At 44.8% G+C, this 15,957-nt stretch overlaps 1 protein-coding gene across 1 annotated transcript in view; it reads left to right on the top strand.

The window, feature by feature from the left end:
• Positions 1-15,957, top strand: part of EIF3E (eukaryotic translation initiation factor 3 subunit E) — a 182,601-nt gene that overhangs the window by 23,742 nt on the left and 142,902 nt on the right. Inside the window, exon 4 of the mRNA XM_030218047.1 lies at positions 14,497-14,539. Coding sequence (XP_030073907.1) covers positions 14,497-14,539 — 43 coding nt within the window. The remainder of the gene's footprint in view (positions 1-14,496; positions 14,540-15,957) is intronic.

Raw genomic sequence — 15,957 nt, 5'->3', positions numbered from 1 at the left:
CTATTTTCCATCAAAATGTACCTGCCCGCCTTACAGCTGGCTGATGAGAATTGCGCTGTAGAAGTAATATACCCCCATTACCCCCCCCCCCCCCCCCCCGAAGTAGCACAGAGAGAGAGAAAAAAAAAAAAGGAATCAAAGACGATTCAAAATGAAGCTGCGTGCTTTGGGTGATAGTGATTGTATGTAGAGTTCCCATACCCCCAAAAATGCTTTCCGTCTCCTCGGGGAGGATCCCACCACCCTGCGCTCCTGTAAGAGCAACTCATGCAGGCGATTCCTCCAATGCCAAAAGTCCGGTGGCTCCGTCTGCATCCACCCAGACAGGATAAGCTTCTTCCCTATAATACCCGCTTTGCGAAAAAACTGTCGGACCCCTCTAGGATGTTGCGCAAATACTTCATATCTGTCCAGTAGAAACCCCTGTGGAGAGGGATGGGACCCTACCATGCACCACTGTCTCCAAGTAAGTTATAATTAGTCCCCAAAATGCTTTTATTTTTGGACATTCCCAGAAGGAGTGAAACCATGTGCTCTCTTGTAGCCCACACTTGGAGCATAGTGGATCTGGGACCCCTCCAAAGCGAAACACCTGAAGCTTCGTCATGTATGCCCTATATAAGATTCGATATTGGCATTCCCGCAATGTGGCACTACCTGACAGGGAGGGTATCCTGGCTGTCAATTTCTGAAAATCCAAGGTCAAATTAGGTCTCTGGAGGTCGAAAGCCCAACGCTGCTGTGTGTGTCCTGTATCCTTCCTGCCACTGTGTTCCCCCAGAACCTTCTGCAAACCCGAAACCGAAAGACGCTCCCCCGGAACTGCCCTAAAGAATTCCCTAAGGCGACTCCCATGCCTACCTTGCAACTTCCCTAAATCCAAGGTTCGTATATAATGAGCTAATTGAAAATGGGCAAATATGACTCCCTGTTCTATACCCACCCCTAATGCTCCTACCTCTAATAATTGACCCCGCACTCCTAATACATGCTCTAACCTAGTAATTCCCAGAGCTGCCCATCTATTAAATACCAGACTATCCATTCCGGGCGTAAAACTCGGGTTGCCCTGAAGAGGCAACAGATCGGAAGTGTCCGCCGCCAGACCCCAACTCTTAGTCAAATCTTTCCAGGCTTCCCGCAAAGGGCTCAATAAGACACTCCTCCCCACGTGAGGCGGTATGGATGCCCTGGAACAGTGCAGTAGATAATATAGGTGAAACGGTTTGAAATAGTCTTGCTCTAGCGTTCGAGGTGTGAAGTCCTGCCTGCCTAAAAACCAATCCCCTAAATGCCTTAGCAAACAAGCTTGATTATAACGACGCAGATCTGGTAAGCCCATCCCCCCTTCCCTCCAGGGCCCCATCAAAATTTTCAACGGGAGCTTCGGTTTTGAGTCTCTCCAAAGAAATTTACGGAGATGCTTATATATTGTGGTTAAATCTTTACTCTTGAGCCTTAAGGGGAGGACCCTCAACAGGTAAAGCCACCTTGGGAACTCTATCATCCGGTACAGGTGTATCCTCCCATGAATGGAGAGTGGCAAAATCCTCCATTTCGCCAATCTTCCTCTCAATACCTCCATCATGCTAGTCACATTGGTGTGGTAAAGAGCGGAGGTACACATGGGGATCCAGACGCCTAGATACCTAATGGACTCCGCTGCCCACTTCAGAGGAAACGCAGGGCCCCATAAGTTTCGCACTGCCAGACTACCTGTCAAGGCCTGGGATTTTGAATAATTTATTTTAAAGCCCGCAAAGTCTCCATACTCTTGAAAGAGTTCCAACACTGCTCCCAGAGATTTCTTTGGCTGAGTGAGGTGTACCAAAATATCATCCGCAAAAGCGGAGACTTTGAACGAGGAATTTCCCCAGGTCACTCCCTCCACTTCCGGGTGCGTGCTTATTTCTCTGATCAAGGGGTCTAAGGACAGGACAAATAACAACGGGGATAAAGGACACCCCTGACGTGTACCGCGTCTGATTGAAAACAATGTCGACTGCTCCCCATTTATCCACATGTAAGCTTGCGGATTTAAATACAGAGCTTTTACCGCATTCCGAAACAATCCCTCTATCCCCATCCGCTTAAGCACTTCAAACATGAAGCTCCATACCACCCTGTCGAATGCCTTCTCTGCGTCGAAACTGACTAACAGAGAAAGGGGAACCCTGCATTTCTACAGTCTCTAAGGAAGCCAGTAGTGCCCTGATGTTTTTAGTGGCCGTTCTGCCTTTTACAAAGCCCACCTGTGGATCTGCTATTAGGTTGGGGAGTACCCTGGCCAAACGGTTCGCTAGAATCTTAGAGTATAACTTAATGTCACAGTTTAATAAGGATATGGGTCTATATGACCCAACTTCCAGCTCATCTTTCCCCGGTTTTAACAACACTACCACTTTCGCCACATTTAACGCGGCCGGCATTTCTCCCGAGGTAGCCATTACGTTAAATAGATTAAGGAGCGGGGGTGTGACTTGCTCTTGCTACACCTTATAAAATGCCATACTGTACCCATCGGGTCCCGGCGCCTTGTGTAGACTGCTTTGTTGCATTGCTACCATAAGCTCCCCTTCCACAATTGGGCTATTTAGGGTTGTCCTCTGTGCCTCCGTGATCTGTGGTAACGCTTGATTAGTCAAGTACACTTCACTATCCACTATAACATCCTCCGGCTCCTTATAGATATCCTGAAAATATCCACGAAAACGCTCTATTATATGTTGAGGTTCACGCAGAATTCCACCCCCCCGATCACGCACTTGCAATATCTGCGTCGGACCTGTGGTCCCTTTGATCAACCTTCCCATTAAGGCTCCCGCTTTATTCCCGTACTGAAAGAGTTGGAATTTATAGTATAATTGTGATTTCTGTGCCCTCTGATGCAATAATTCGTTTAGCTCCCTCTGTGTTGTTAAAAGCGCTCTCTTGTTTACCTCCGTAACTTCTCTTCCTAATCGCAACCTCTGCTTCCGGACCTCTCTTTCCAGGTGAAGGATTTCTTTGTCCCTCAACTTCCTTTTCCTTGCTCTGTACGCTATGATCTCCCCCCGCATGACAGCTTTTGCCGTTTCCCAGTATAGGCTTGCTTGGTGCAGATGGCCGCTATTAGCAGTTGCAAAATCCTGCCATTTTTCTCCTATATAAGCCTTAAAATGGGGGATCTCTGTAAAGATCGAATGGGAATCTCCAACTACCCCGTCCTCCCCCCACGCCCTGCGATTGCAGTTGCATCCATATAATCGAATGATCTGAGATTTCGCACGCATCTATCGCCGCATCCGGCACAGCAGCAAAAAGACCCCGTGAGATAAGAAAATAATCTATGCGGGACTGCGACAGATGCGCGCGAGACACGTGGGTATAATCCCTCTGCATTGGGTGCAATATCCTCCACACATCCAGCAAATCTAATGTTTCACAGAGGTGAGGCAAGCCTCTCTGGGAATGTTGTACATTCAGATTGGAAGCGCTACTTCTATCCACCCGAGGGTCATAAACCATGTTAAAATCTCCTCCAAGAATTATATTTTCCCCCTGGTATGGTCCTAACAACTCAAGCAAATGCTTATAAAAGTTTTTATCATAAACATTGGGCGCATATATGTTGCAAAAAATATAGGTGTTCCTACCCCTCTCCACTTCCACTAATATACACCTCCCTTCGATACTTCTCTTAACTGCCTTAATCTTCATTTGTAGCCCCTTACGAATCAATAAAAGAACTCCTCCCTTTTTCCCCACTGCGAGCGATCCTTCTGCTATCTCCACCCACCCTGTCCGAAATTTATGATGCTCAGGTGTTGACAGATGCGTTTCTTGGAGGAAAGCAATGTCTGCCCTGTGTCTCCTCAGTGCCTGCAATACTTTTGTGCGCTTTATGGGTGAGGAGATCCCCCCCACGTTCCAAGAGATTAAGGGAGCCCATCCTGTTTTATGGTGACTAGTCTCATAGTTAAGTGTGGTCTGAAGCTTGAGGCCCACCCCCCAGCCCATGGGTGCGCCCCATCTTGCCCACTGCAGCTCCCTTGTCCTGAAATGATATGTCCAAGCAATCCATCTAACCAAGTAAAACAGAAAATAGAATTACATAAAAAAAACAAAAAGGGATCGAAAAGCTCCCCCCCCGCCCTCCCTCCCTCCCTCCCCTTGTCCAACCCCCCAGCCTACCCACCCCTCCTCCCTTCCTTCCATAACTTCCCCCCCGTTACTCCACAAGTAGTTCTCTCTAGAGAACCAGTCACGCCTCTGCTCCGCCGCTGCCCCCCAACGCCCTCATGTAACGTAATGAACAAACCCGCCCTCCAAAAGCCTTACAGATTTAACAATAACACTCTTAAGTACTGTTGTGCCATACGCCTCCGGCCATCGCTTCCTTGGCCAGTGCTTCCAAATCCCAACTCACAAGTGAAACCCACTGCTGATCCTCATAATAACCTGCATAATGTCTATGGTACCATCTTGCGCTTGCCAACCTCCCAGCATGACACTGTTCTGTGTAGCCGACCCCCTTCAGGTCTCCCGCGGACTAGTAGCCGCGGCATGCACATTTTCCACTTCGGCGCTCTCCCTCAGCCGGTTAATAAATTGTAAAGCCGCCTCCGGGGATTCGGCGACATGCTGCTTTCCAGCGTGATAAATGCAAAGCTTTGCTGGGAACATTAAAGCGAAGCGGACCTTCTGTTCGTGTAATCTCTTGCAGGGCTCCGCATATTTACGGCGTTGGGCTGCAACAGCGGCTGAAAAGTCTTGAAAGCACAAAATTTTGTGAGATTCATATTGCACTGTTCCTTTCAAACGCCATGCTCTTAAAATTTCCTGCTTATGCGTGTAGTTTAGCACTCTACAGATGACCACCCTTGGTCTCTCAGATTCCTGTCGTGCTCGTCCCAGCCGGTGCGCTCTTTCAATTTGTAATCCATGTGCCATGCTCCCAAGGTTCAGTACTGTAGGAAGCCATGTTTCTAGAAACTCTCGAAGGTCCACTTCTCGTAAAGACTCCGGAAAACCAACTAAACGAAGGTTATTCCGTCTTGATCTATTTTCTAAATCTTCAACCTTAGCGGAAAGATCCTCAACCTGTTTCTGCAGCTGTTTTTGTTGAGATTCACTTTGTTGATAGTGGTCCTCCATATCTGATAATCTTTGTTGGAATCCCGCCATATCTGCATGCAGCCCCACGAACTTTCCGTCCAGCTGCTCGATCTGCTCAGATATTCTTTGCAACTTGCGGTCAACTGACCCTTCCAACAGCGTGGAGACTTCCGCTGCGATTTCGGCGGCCCACACAGAACTCACCGATTCTCCCGCGGGTCCGGCCTCCGGCATCTTTCCTTCACCCACGCGACTCCGGGTTCCGTCTTTCCGACCAGATTTGGAGGTCATAATAACTGTTTTGCGGGCTCTCAAGACCACCACTCGCTGTTTGGGTGTTCCGATTGTGGGTATTGTCTCCGCGGGTGTATAAGTTGAACTTTAAGGGCGCTGCAGGCTAGATGGTATTATCGGGGCCGCGGAGCTGTGAGATGCGGCGTCCTTCCCCTCAGCCAAGCATCACGTGACTCCATTAGGGTTACCTTAAATAAGTCAGCTAGATGTACTTTGCCCTTTCTCTATCAGCCTTTATAATATGCATTTTCCAAAAATAACCCAAAATGGAGCACAATTCCTACTGTCAGTTATCATAGAATTGTATTTGTTAATATATCTAAATGGAATGCCTATGGTGACAGCAAAAGCTAGAAGGAATCTTGCGTGCATAGGGAGAGAAATAGCCAGCAGGAAAAAGAGGCGATAGTGCCTCTGTATAAGTCTTTAAGGAAGTGCTGAGACAGGACTTGACTACAACGGTGAATGTTTACCCAATGGGAAATTGTGTTCAAACTTGGAAAAATAGACTTGGGGTTAAACAGGTAATTTCAGGGTTAAAAAAAAATTAATCTGCTTATTTAACAGTCAGTTTAGTTTAGACTCTCGTATAAAAGCTGGCTGCACATGACCACATATAGCAAATCTCGGAGTTCTCTCTATCTCCACCTGCTGGTAAAGGGACAATAACCCACAAGTCTCTGGATTAATCTGTTGGGATTAATGGAAAAAAAATTATCGGGTAAGGACTAATTTTACCGTTTACAGTATGATTCCTTGCCATCCACCAAATGCAAGATTAATCTTTGATATAAGCACTTAAGGAATGGGTCTGATCCTTGGATAGCAGACTTGGTGAGGCTGAGAGGTTTATAGAGGAGATGTTGTGGGACATAGTCGAGAAAACGCACCTCCGCTCTTGCATCCTTTGTGCCGTAATAGAGGAGAAAGGTCACCTGAAATGAGTGCATCTCCTTGGCGTGATTTTGTAGCAAAGACTTGCCCTCCAAGTGATGTAATGTTCTTTTGCACCAAAGATGTCTCCTAAGGCATGTGCTCAGGAGGAAAGGGTTAGGACAGCTATTGTAGTAGGCTGTTCAATCATTAGGCATTTAGGTCTTGGGGTGTGGTGGATGTGGCGATCGCTTGGTAACTAGCCTGCTGGTGCAAAGGTTGCAGACCTCATTCGTCAGTGTTTAAAATCTTTTCTAAGTAATGGGGAGGAGCCGGCTGTCTTAGTACATATGGGTAGCAACAACATAGGAATGTGTGGGAAGGAGGTTCTAGAAGACTAAAAGTAGGTAGAAATGTGAAATCCATAGTCTCTAGGGTAGCATTCTCAGAAATACTTCCAGTTCCATTTACAGGACTCAAGAGGCAGGTAGAGCTCTGAAGTATCAGTGTGTGGATGAGAAGACAGTGAAGGGAAGAGGAATTTAGATTTGTTAATAACTGAGCAATATTCTGTAGTAGGGATGTCTTTTTAGAAAAGATGGGTGCTACCTTAAGTAGGGTGGAACCAGGCTGCTGGTACAAAAATATAAAAAGGACGTAGAGCAGCGGTCAATCTAGAATGTGGCAGAAAACTGACAGTTGCTCAGGAGTGCATGGTTCAGAGTGAAGTATTTTTGAAGGATAGTATCTAAACAGGGAATTTAGAGCATCCCAATAGAGAGATTACAAAAAAGACAGGTGCTTCTGCTTCTAAGAGCAGAGCAGACAGAAAATATAGATCACAAATTATCCCTGTCAATTGCTCAGCAGGTTATAGATAAAAAAAAAAAACACTTTGAAATGTCTCAATAGCAGGGGTTCTCAAACCATTTCTCAAGACACACTAAGCCAGTTTGGGTTTCATAATATCCACAGTGAATATGCATGAAATAAATTTGCATGCAGTGGCTCTGTTATATGCAAATCTCTGTCATACGTATTGTGGTTGTCCTGGAAACCTGATTGGCTTGGTTGAGGACGGTGGAGAACCCCTGTTCTAAGAATGCTAGAAGCCTAAAAAATAAGATGGGAGAGTTAGTTATATAGGACTAAATGAAGAGAGAGATTTAATGTATCTCAGATCTGGTGGAAGGAGGATTAGAAATGGGGTACTGGGATACCAGGGTACAAATTAAATTGCAGTAATAGGGTGGATCAAATTAGAGGGAGGTGGTATATATTAGAGAGAATTCAGTCAAACAGAATAAAGATTCTGCAGGACACAGATTGCAAAATGGAATCCTTATGGGTAAAAATTCCATGTGTGAAGGGAGAGAGTAGTGGCAGGGGTATCCGCCTGACCTGAATGAACAAATATGGTAAAATGTTGCCAGATTTGTTAGCTTTCCCTAATTTATGTTAACAGTGTAATAATAGGGTGATTGTCAATTACCTGGGGGTGGGGAAACTATTCAAAAACAGGAGCCAGTCGTTATTTCAGTTTCCCCATTGGATAAATGTCAGGAAACTCTAGGGAGGTAAGGTTCCTACATAAAATAAATGACTGCTTCTTGGAGTAGCTGGTTTAGGACTGCGGAATTCTTTCTTTTTGCTCTAAGATGTGAAAAAAAATTACCTTAGATTTCAGAAATTATTAAAAACATGCTTGTTTGCAAGATTTTTCCATTGATATTTAATGTATTATTTTTTGACACGTCATATGTTGTATATTATTTTAAATTACCATTAGACTGAGTAGGATCTTTCAAGACCACTTGAATACGCACATTATTGTAAACAACACTGAGCTTGTGGTACTGATGGTTAATTAGATTGTTTATTTTTATTCTTATACAATAAAATGACTTTTATTCCTCAACTATCCTGTAAGGTTCAGTGCAGATTACAATAAGATAACTAGAAAACATAATTTTAGGACTTAATACAATTCTTAAATACTTTTTGTATTATGTGTTGTAGTTTAGACTTAATTTAACATTTTTATAGGGATGTGTACCACTTTGAAAATATTTCAAAAATAGGAAAGTGGGATATGTTTTTAAATGATTTTTTAAATGGCTTATTGCAGCATTCTATACAAGCGTTGTGTCAGAGGAGACAACGAAGCACTCTCACCTTCACAACGGTGTTTCTAAAGACCTCCCTTTGTTGAGGATTTGCCTTCATCAAATAGTTCTCAAAAGCATTCGGCATTAAGTCTTTGGAATCCTTGGTCGTTCTCCCACTTTTATTTTATTTCTTGTTGTTGTCCGTGGGGCGTCTAGAGTTCTCCGCCTTCTGGCGGATATTTTTTCTCTTTAAGTGATTTGCAATCTTGTGTAGTAATAGCAAAGCATTTGTCAGGAAGTGAGGACAAGAAAATAGAACAAATGGTAGTGACTCCAGCAAGATGCAGATAAACAAACAACTTACACAGGCACAGTGAAGTATGATCAGAAAAAGGATTTATGATAGTTGAGTAGCTGATCTGACCTACTAACAACTGTTGAGGCCACAAACAATCCAGGTAGGGCTGCAGCCTAGGGTTCTTTGCATTCCTCATATGCCGTGAGCAAACGTTTCCATTCAAGACACTCCGGGTATGTAAATCATACTTATCTTTATTAGCAGCAGATGGGAATTACTTCAAGCAGGTACTCAAGTAAATCAGGAATAATCACAGCAGGTGACAGCACAATTACAAAGTCCTAACAGTTAACAAGATTTACAGAAAAAAGGCACAGAGGAGGGCTCCTCAGCTCTCTGTTCGGCCCCTGGAGTGTATTGGAGCAAAACAGGCCACATTCAGCAGCTTTTCTCTCCCAAGGCTATACACATGCTCTCTGCACGGATGTCAGAAAAGTTTTAACAGTTGCTGCAGATTTTGATACAGATAACCTTAAGAGTTTCTACAGTGAAGTCCCAATAACGATGGTGCAGGGATGAGGTATATAGATTTGTTAGGAACTGGGCAACAGTCTGGAAAAGGGGGGAGACTGTTCTGAAAGGATAACTGGGATGGAACCAGGCTGCTGGCACTAACTTTTAAAAAGGAGAGCAGCTTTTAAACTAGAATGATGGGGGTTGGGGAGCAGACAGTTGCCCAGGAGTGCATGGTTTAGTGTGGAATATCCTTGAAGGATACTATTGAAACAGGACATTCAGGGAATCCCAGTAGAGAGGTTTCAACAATGATGAAAGAAAGCCAGATGTGTTTAAGGAGAGAGCAGGATAAAGGATGCACATTATCCCCATCAACTTCTAAGCAGATTGTAGATGCAAGGAAAAAACACAATTTGAAGTACTACTACTACTGCTTAACATTTCTAGAGCGCTACTAGGGTTACGCAGCGCTGTACAAATTAACAACTAAGGACGGTCCCTGCTCAGAAGAGCTTACAGTCTAAAGGACGAATTGTCAAGTTGGGGTAGTCGAGATTTCCTGAGTAGAGGTGTTGTGATTAGGTGCCAAAAGCGACATTGAAGAGGTGGGCTTTGAGCAATAATTTGAAGATGGGTAGGGAGGGGGCCTGGCATATGGGCTCAGGGAGTTTGTTCCAAGCATGGGGTGAGGCGAGGCAGAAAGGGCGGAGCCTAGAGTTGGCGGTAGAAGTGCCTATAAACAAATTCTAGAAGCCTAAAAAATAAGAACATAACTTAAGTATTGCCATACTGGGACAGACCGAAGGTCCATCAAGCCCAGCATCCTGTTTCCAAAAGTGGCCAATCCATGTTACAAGTACCTAGCAAGATCCCAAAACAGTACAATACATTTTATGCTGCTTATCCTAGAAATAAGCAGTGGATTTTCCCCAAATCTATTTTAATATTGGCTTATGGACTTTTCTTTTAGGAAGCCATCCAAACCTTTTTTACTTTGTAGCTTCATTGCGTGTCCCCTATTTTTGAAAAGAGTAAACAAACGATTCACTTCAACCCGTTCTACTCCTCTTATTTTATAGACCTGTCTCTTATCTCCCCTCAGCCGTCTTTTCTCCAAGCTGAAGAGCCCTAGCCGCTTTAGCCTTTCCTCATAGGGAAGTCATTTTTGTCGCCCTTCTCTGCATCTTTTCTAATTCCACTATATCTTTTTTTTTTTTGAGAAGACTAAACTAGATCCTGCAGTGCCTGCTAGAGGCTATCTGTTAATGCTATGGTACAAAGTTCACATTTTAAAACTAGGGGGAAATGAGTATGGAGGTTAGTTGATAAAGTTTGCTTTTTTAAAATATTTTTATTCTGCCTATCACTAACCTACAATTCCTCCTTTAAACCCTAATCTTTAAGTTCTTAAAGCAAAAAGCAAAATAGTGTTCACTTACCAGAGAAATGTTGTCTTCTCTCAGAACTTCTTGATGCTTGATGGGAATTATTCAAAAAAGAACAGAGTAAAACTGAGAATATCATTATTTATCTTTACAGACCTATGGTGTAAGACAACACTTTCAGTATTATATGTAGTTCTGGTTGCTCCCTCTCAAAAAATGAAATTCAGAGAAGGGATTAAAAATAAGGATTAGAATAACCTTTTTATAAAGAGTTTCTAAGCAGGTTCGGGCTCTTCAGTTAAGAAAAGATTGAAGAGAGCTATGATACATTAATAAAGCCATGAATGGTATAGACTGGTAAAATATTGAATGGTTGTTTAACCTTTCAAACAGTTAAACAAAAGAGCACGCCATCAAACTGATAACCAGCAGATTTGAAATTAAATCATCTAATATAATAATTCGCACCTCCAACGTTCTGAAGCTGACTCCATGGCAGCGTGGCAGTGAAGCCGTGTAGTGTTCGTAGGGTTCGTAATTGCCCCGCCCTCGAGGGAACTCTGTATAGTTGCCAGGGAAACAAACGCAACGTCAGAAGGAGAAGGGACCAACCACAGGCAATCACAGTCGCTGTCAGTGCCCCGCTCTCCGAGGGCCGGGAAGGCTGCATGGTAACGTGACGTCAGAAGGAGAAGGGACCAACCACAGGCAATCGCACTTGCTCTCACTGCCCCACTCTCGGAGGGAAGGGAAGGCTGCATAGTAACGCCACGACCAGAGAACAGAGAACCATGGTGGCGGGAAGCACACAAAACTGCTGACAGGACTCTCACTTTCAAGAAAGTTGAACTCCGAGGTACGGACAGTGCACTACAAACGCTGGCCCCTACCAGGACCAAATGCCTTGGATTTGGCCGGGTTTGAGATGGCCGGCATCGGTTTCCATACCTTTGGATTATACCCTAATGTTTTTCAAATAAATCTAATTTTCTCTGTCACAGAGAAGTCAGTTTTTCCATCATCAACACATAACTTAATCTTTGATACCAATTCTTTTTGCTGGCTTTGGTAGAAATGTTTTGGTTTGTGGGAAAGACATGCATAACGGTGTGCTAAGGCCAATTCTTACAACAGCTTAGCAAAAGGACCCCTCAAGGCCTAGCAGCCCGTCCATTTTTCTTACTTTTCCTTATTAGAATTGCACAAGATTTGTGAATATCGCTTGTATTTGAGGCATTTCATTAGGAAGCTGTCACATTGGGCAACGTGTCCTTAGCCCCATCTGCCGGTGGGTGGCTGGGGCGTCCGTGATGGGACCAGATTGGCCTGTCATAAATTTCTGGTCAGGGGTGTTTTTGACACCTTTGACATAGCATCCATGATCTCTGCTCAGAGTATAGCAATGTGCAAACTCTTCTGGCTGCATGTCTCTGACTTGGACCCCGTAGTCTGTCAGGTTGGCAGATGCTACTTGCTGTGAACATAACCTGTTTGAGGGAAAAGGTGGAAGAAGTCGCTGAACTGATTATAAAATAACATACTGATGCTCTCTCCCAATAGACACCTATGTCCTTCTCATCTAGGAGGTTTTCTGGTAAGTCAAAGTGAGTTCCCTACTACTCTGAGGCTTAGGTAAACTCTTTCGTCTCGTCTCAGTCAGTCTGTTCAGCCTCATTATGCTAGTTCTCATCAACAGCTTGCGCAGAAACTCCTACCAGCTCCCCAGTCAAAACTAGTTTTTGACTGGCTCCAAGAGAGCATGGCCACTGTAAATGACCATTCTGGATGACCTTTTGGTCAGGGTGAGGCTTGAGTTTTTATGAAACAAGGTAGCCCCTTGTTACCTCTGATCGGTGGGTTCTTCAAACAGTCCATATGGGCTATGTTCTACATTGGCGAAAGAAACCTCCAGAATTGCCCACCGAGAGGGTCTTGCCTCAACTCTTCACATAAGGCAGTACTCGTAAAGGAACTCACTGCCCTTTTCAAGCACAAGCCCGCCAGGGGAAGAAGCAAAGGGATTCTATTCCAGGTACTTCTTGTGTGTCCCATCCTAGACCTAAGGGTCTGGAACAAATATGTGGTCAAAGAAAAGTTCTGGATGGTTTCCCTGTGCACCTGTATCCCTGTGATTCAGGAACAAGATTGTCTATGTCAGTAGTTCCCAAACCTGGTCCTAGAGACACCCCAGCCAGATATGTTTTCAGGATACCCACAAAGAATATTCATGAGATAGATTTACATGCACTACCACCACTGCATACAGATCTATCTCATGATTATTCATTGTGGATATGTTGAAAAACTGACTGGCTGGAGTGCCACCAGGACCATGTTTGGGAATCACTGGGCTATGCTTTCTGGACTTGAAGGATGCCAATATTCATATCCCAATACTTTCATGTCACAGGAAGTATCTTCGATTTTGGGTGGGGTCACATCACTTTCAGTACTGTGTTCTGGTATTTGGCCTTGTGTCAGCTCCCAGGGTATTTATAAAGTGTCTAATGATAGTCATTGTCACTATGCAGACTGGGAGTTTGTTTCCCTACCTGGAAAGGAGGGTGCTTATGAGTCCATGAGGAGAACTATTCGGGTGCTGGAGCTACTAGGGTTTATTATCAACTATCCCAAGTCCCATGTACCACACTGCAACACACAGTTCACGTGTGAGCCTTTCTTCCTCCGGCACAGGCTGACACTCTTGTTGCCATTGCCGAACAGGTTTGCAGCAGCCAGCAGGTCATGGCTCGGCAGATACTCAGGTTGTTAGGCCATATGGCCTCCACAGTGCATGTCACTCCCATGGCACATTTCCATTGAGCCTGCAAATAGGTGGGAAAATGTGGGGTACATATGTAACAAATAAATGGTATTTCTACATGTATGATTATTATGGCCTGCTTGTCCTCGGAGAAAGGGGAGTTACTTACCTGTCACAGGTGTTCTCTGAGGACAGCAGGCAGTCTTGCATATCTTTCCACTTACCCTAGGAGTTGGATTTATTTTGACTCAGGCAGGTGCACATGAGCCTTGGGAGTGCTGTTTCAAACTTTTAAAGTGAAACTCACTAGGCAGGGTTTTCCATACCGGACTCTGTGGATGACGACATCCCACATGTAAGACTAATTGGCTTACTACAGATAAGTAACTTTGCTTCATCTAAACGAATGCAGTCATGTAACTGAAATGGTTTAATTGTGAGGAGAATAATTAATAGCTTGCAATGTGCTTTATAAAAGCTGTATTTCAAATGAACTTTGAACATCATTGAAATTAACTAGATTGGTATGGTCCTTCTGCTGATGATTTTCTTTAATAATACAAAAATGTGAGAAAAATGGGTGTGGCTTTCACCCACAGTGTAGCCATGAGCTTAATCTGGAAGGATGAACTCCTGTCTCATGGCTAGCTTGAGTTCCCCATGTTAAGGTGATTTGTATGTAGAAACTTCAAAGTACAAGGACTAATACACTGTATGAGTTGAGAGACTTGTGTTTATAAGTGAGGGCTCTTGCTTCATGATCACTTCATGTTAACCCAAACAGAGGGAAAGGACAATATTGCTTAGTGTATAGGAAATATTGGCTTTCTTAGGCTAATGGTCTGTCTTTGATATTTATTGTACTTCATTTTTATACTTGTACTCTTACATTCTAATCCATTCAAAGCAGTTATTATAAGGATGGGCACTCTGAAAAATAAAAAGGTTTAGATCTTAATCAAGGAAACTCTGCAGCATATGTGAACAGTAGAGTCTTGGTTTATCCGACAGCAGGTTGGTCTTGTTTACGTTGCGTAAATCAAGACTATTGTAATATTGTCTTCAGCTTATTTCAAGTTGATTCCTCATTATATATTCATTAACAATGTGTGCTTAACTCTGTTTTGTTTAAACATAACTCTAACATTTTTATTGTTGCAGGGATGGTAGAATGCTGTTTGACTACTTGGCTGATAAACATGGCGTAAGTTGTTTTGTTTACTAACTACAAAGTAATAGACATTTCCTTGTCATCAAGCAGCTGAATCCATTACAAATGGGTTGTGTCCATCAACCAGCAGGGGGAGATAGAGAGTACTGAAAAACCATAGTACCTCATGGCCAGCTAGCTCCATCTGCCTCTCTAGTATTCTCTATCTCCCCAGCAGGGTGGACGCAGCTTATTCAGCTCCTTCAAAAAATCTGCCTGGGGTGGCTCCTGTGCTTTGGCCAGTGGTAGCAGGGGTGTTGGGGGCTATTGCAGCTCTACTTTGAAGGCACATAAGTTCGCCCTTTCCCTGCCTTACCCGGCCCCCGATGTGGATGTAGACATAGGTTTGCCCTGTCCCTGTCTTTTCCCACATTCTCCTTTGTGGATGCAGGCACATTGGTTAGTCCTTTCCCTGCTTTTCCCACTCTACTGATCCTGCAGAGTTGGAAATTTGCCTCTATTGCTGTTGCCTCTAAGTTTCCTCAAAGCGTTAAAAAAAAAAAGTCGCAACGTGCTTTGGCGCAGCGATTCCAGAAAAGAGGCTTTCTTCTGATTGTGCAGCGTGACCGGAGCTCTGTGGACTTGGTCTGGTGAGGTAAGAGCGTTTTGTAGCTTCTCCGGGGAGGGCCTGCAATCAGGACGTTTTTGGCGCGAATCCGCCATTTTGAATTTTCCGCCGTTTTCGGCGATGGGTGCAGAGTTTAAGTGCTGTTCCCGTTGTGGCAAGCGCAAATCCGCAGCAGGGCCCTGTAAATCGTGCTCTTCAGACGTCAGGGCTGGCACGAGCATGGCGAGCGATGTTTCTTCCCGCTCAGTGGAGGTGGCAGCTTGCGCCATTTTGGATGCGCCGCATGGCGCAACCCCCCCCCGCAGAAGCAGAGGGGTTTGAAACTCGAGGGGAGCCTCGTGTGGAGGCTAACGGGAGCAACTATCCCCGGACTGGAACCGGGAGGCCAGGGTGAGCACTTCTCCCCTGAGTTTGTGTTGCTGCTGCATAAAGCATTCATGTTAAAAAGAGCTCTCCCGCAGGGGTCTCATTCTGCCCTGCTAACTGTTCCCCCCCAGTGGAGTGTGGGCTCGGATTGCCGTCAGGCGCGTTTTCCCCTGACAAATGGCCGCAAGACAAGCGCAGAAGGGTTAATTCCCCTTCAGAGAGTGGCGCACCCCCCCCCCCCCCCCCCCCCCCCCGTGGTGGGGATGTGAGGATTCTGAGGGGTCTGGCAGGCCCTCGTGGTCTAAAGAGCCAGAGGAAGGTGCAGGATTGCCACCGGATTCAGATGATCCTTCAACGGTGAGGATTTTCCACCGCAACGAGCTGCCAGCACTTATTTCTGATGCCTTGCAGGTCCTCTCGATTGAAGATCCTGGGAGTGGCGAAGCCTCCTCTGGTAATCCGAGGATGGCAAGTACTA

Source organism: Microcaecilia unicolor, chromosome 1, assembly GCF_901765095.1.
Source record: "Microcaecilia unicolor chromosome 1, aMicUni1.1, whole genome shotgun sequence".
Taxonomy (NCBI): domain Eukaryota; kingdom Metazoa; phylum Chordata; class Amphibia; order Gymnophiona; family Siphonopidae; genus Microcaecilia; species Microcaecilia unicolor.
Note: the sequence above shows the minus strand (reverse complement) of the source record. Positions and strands in the feature narration are given on the sequence as shown.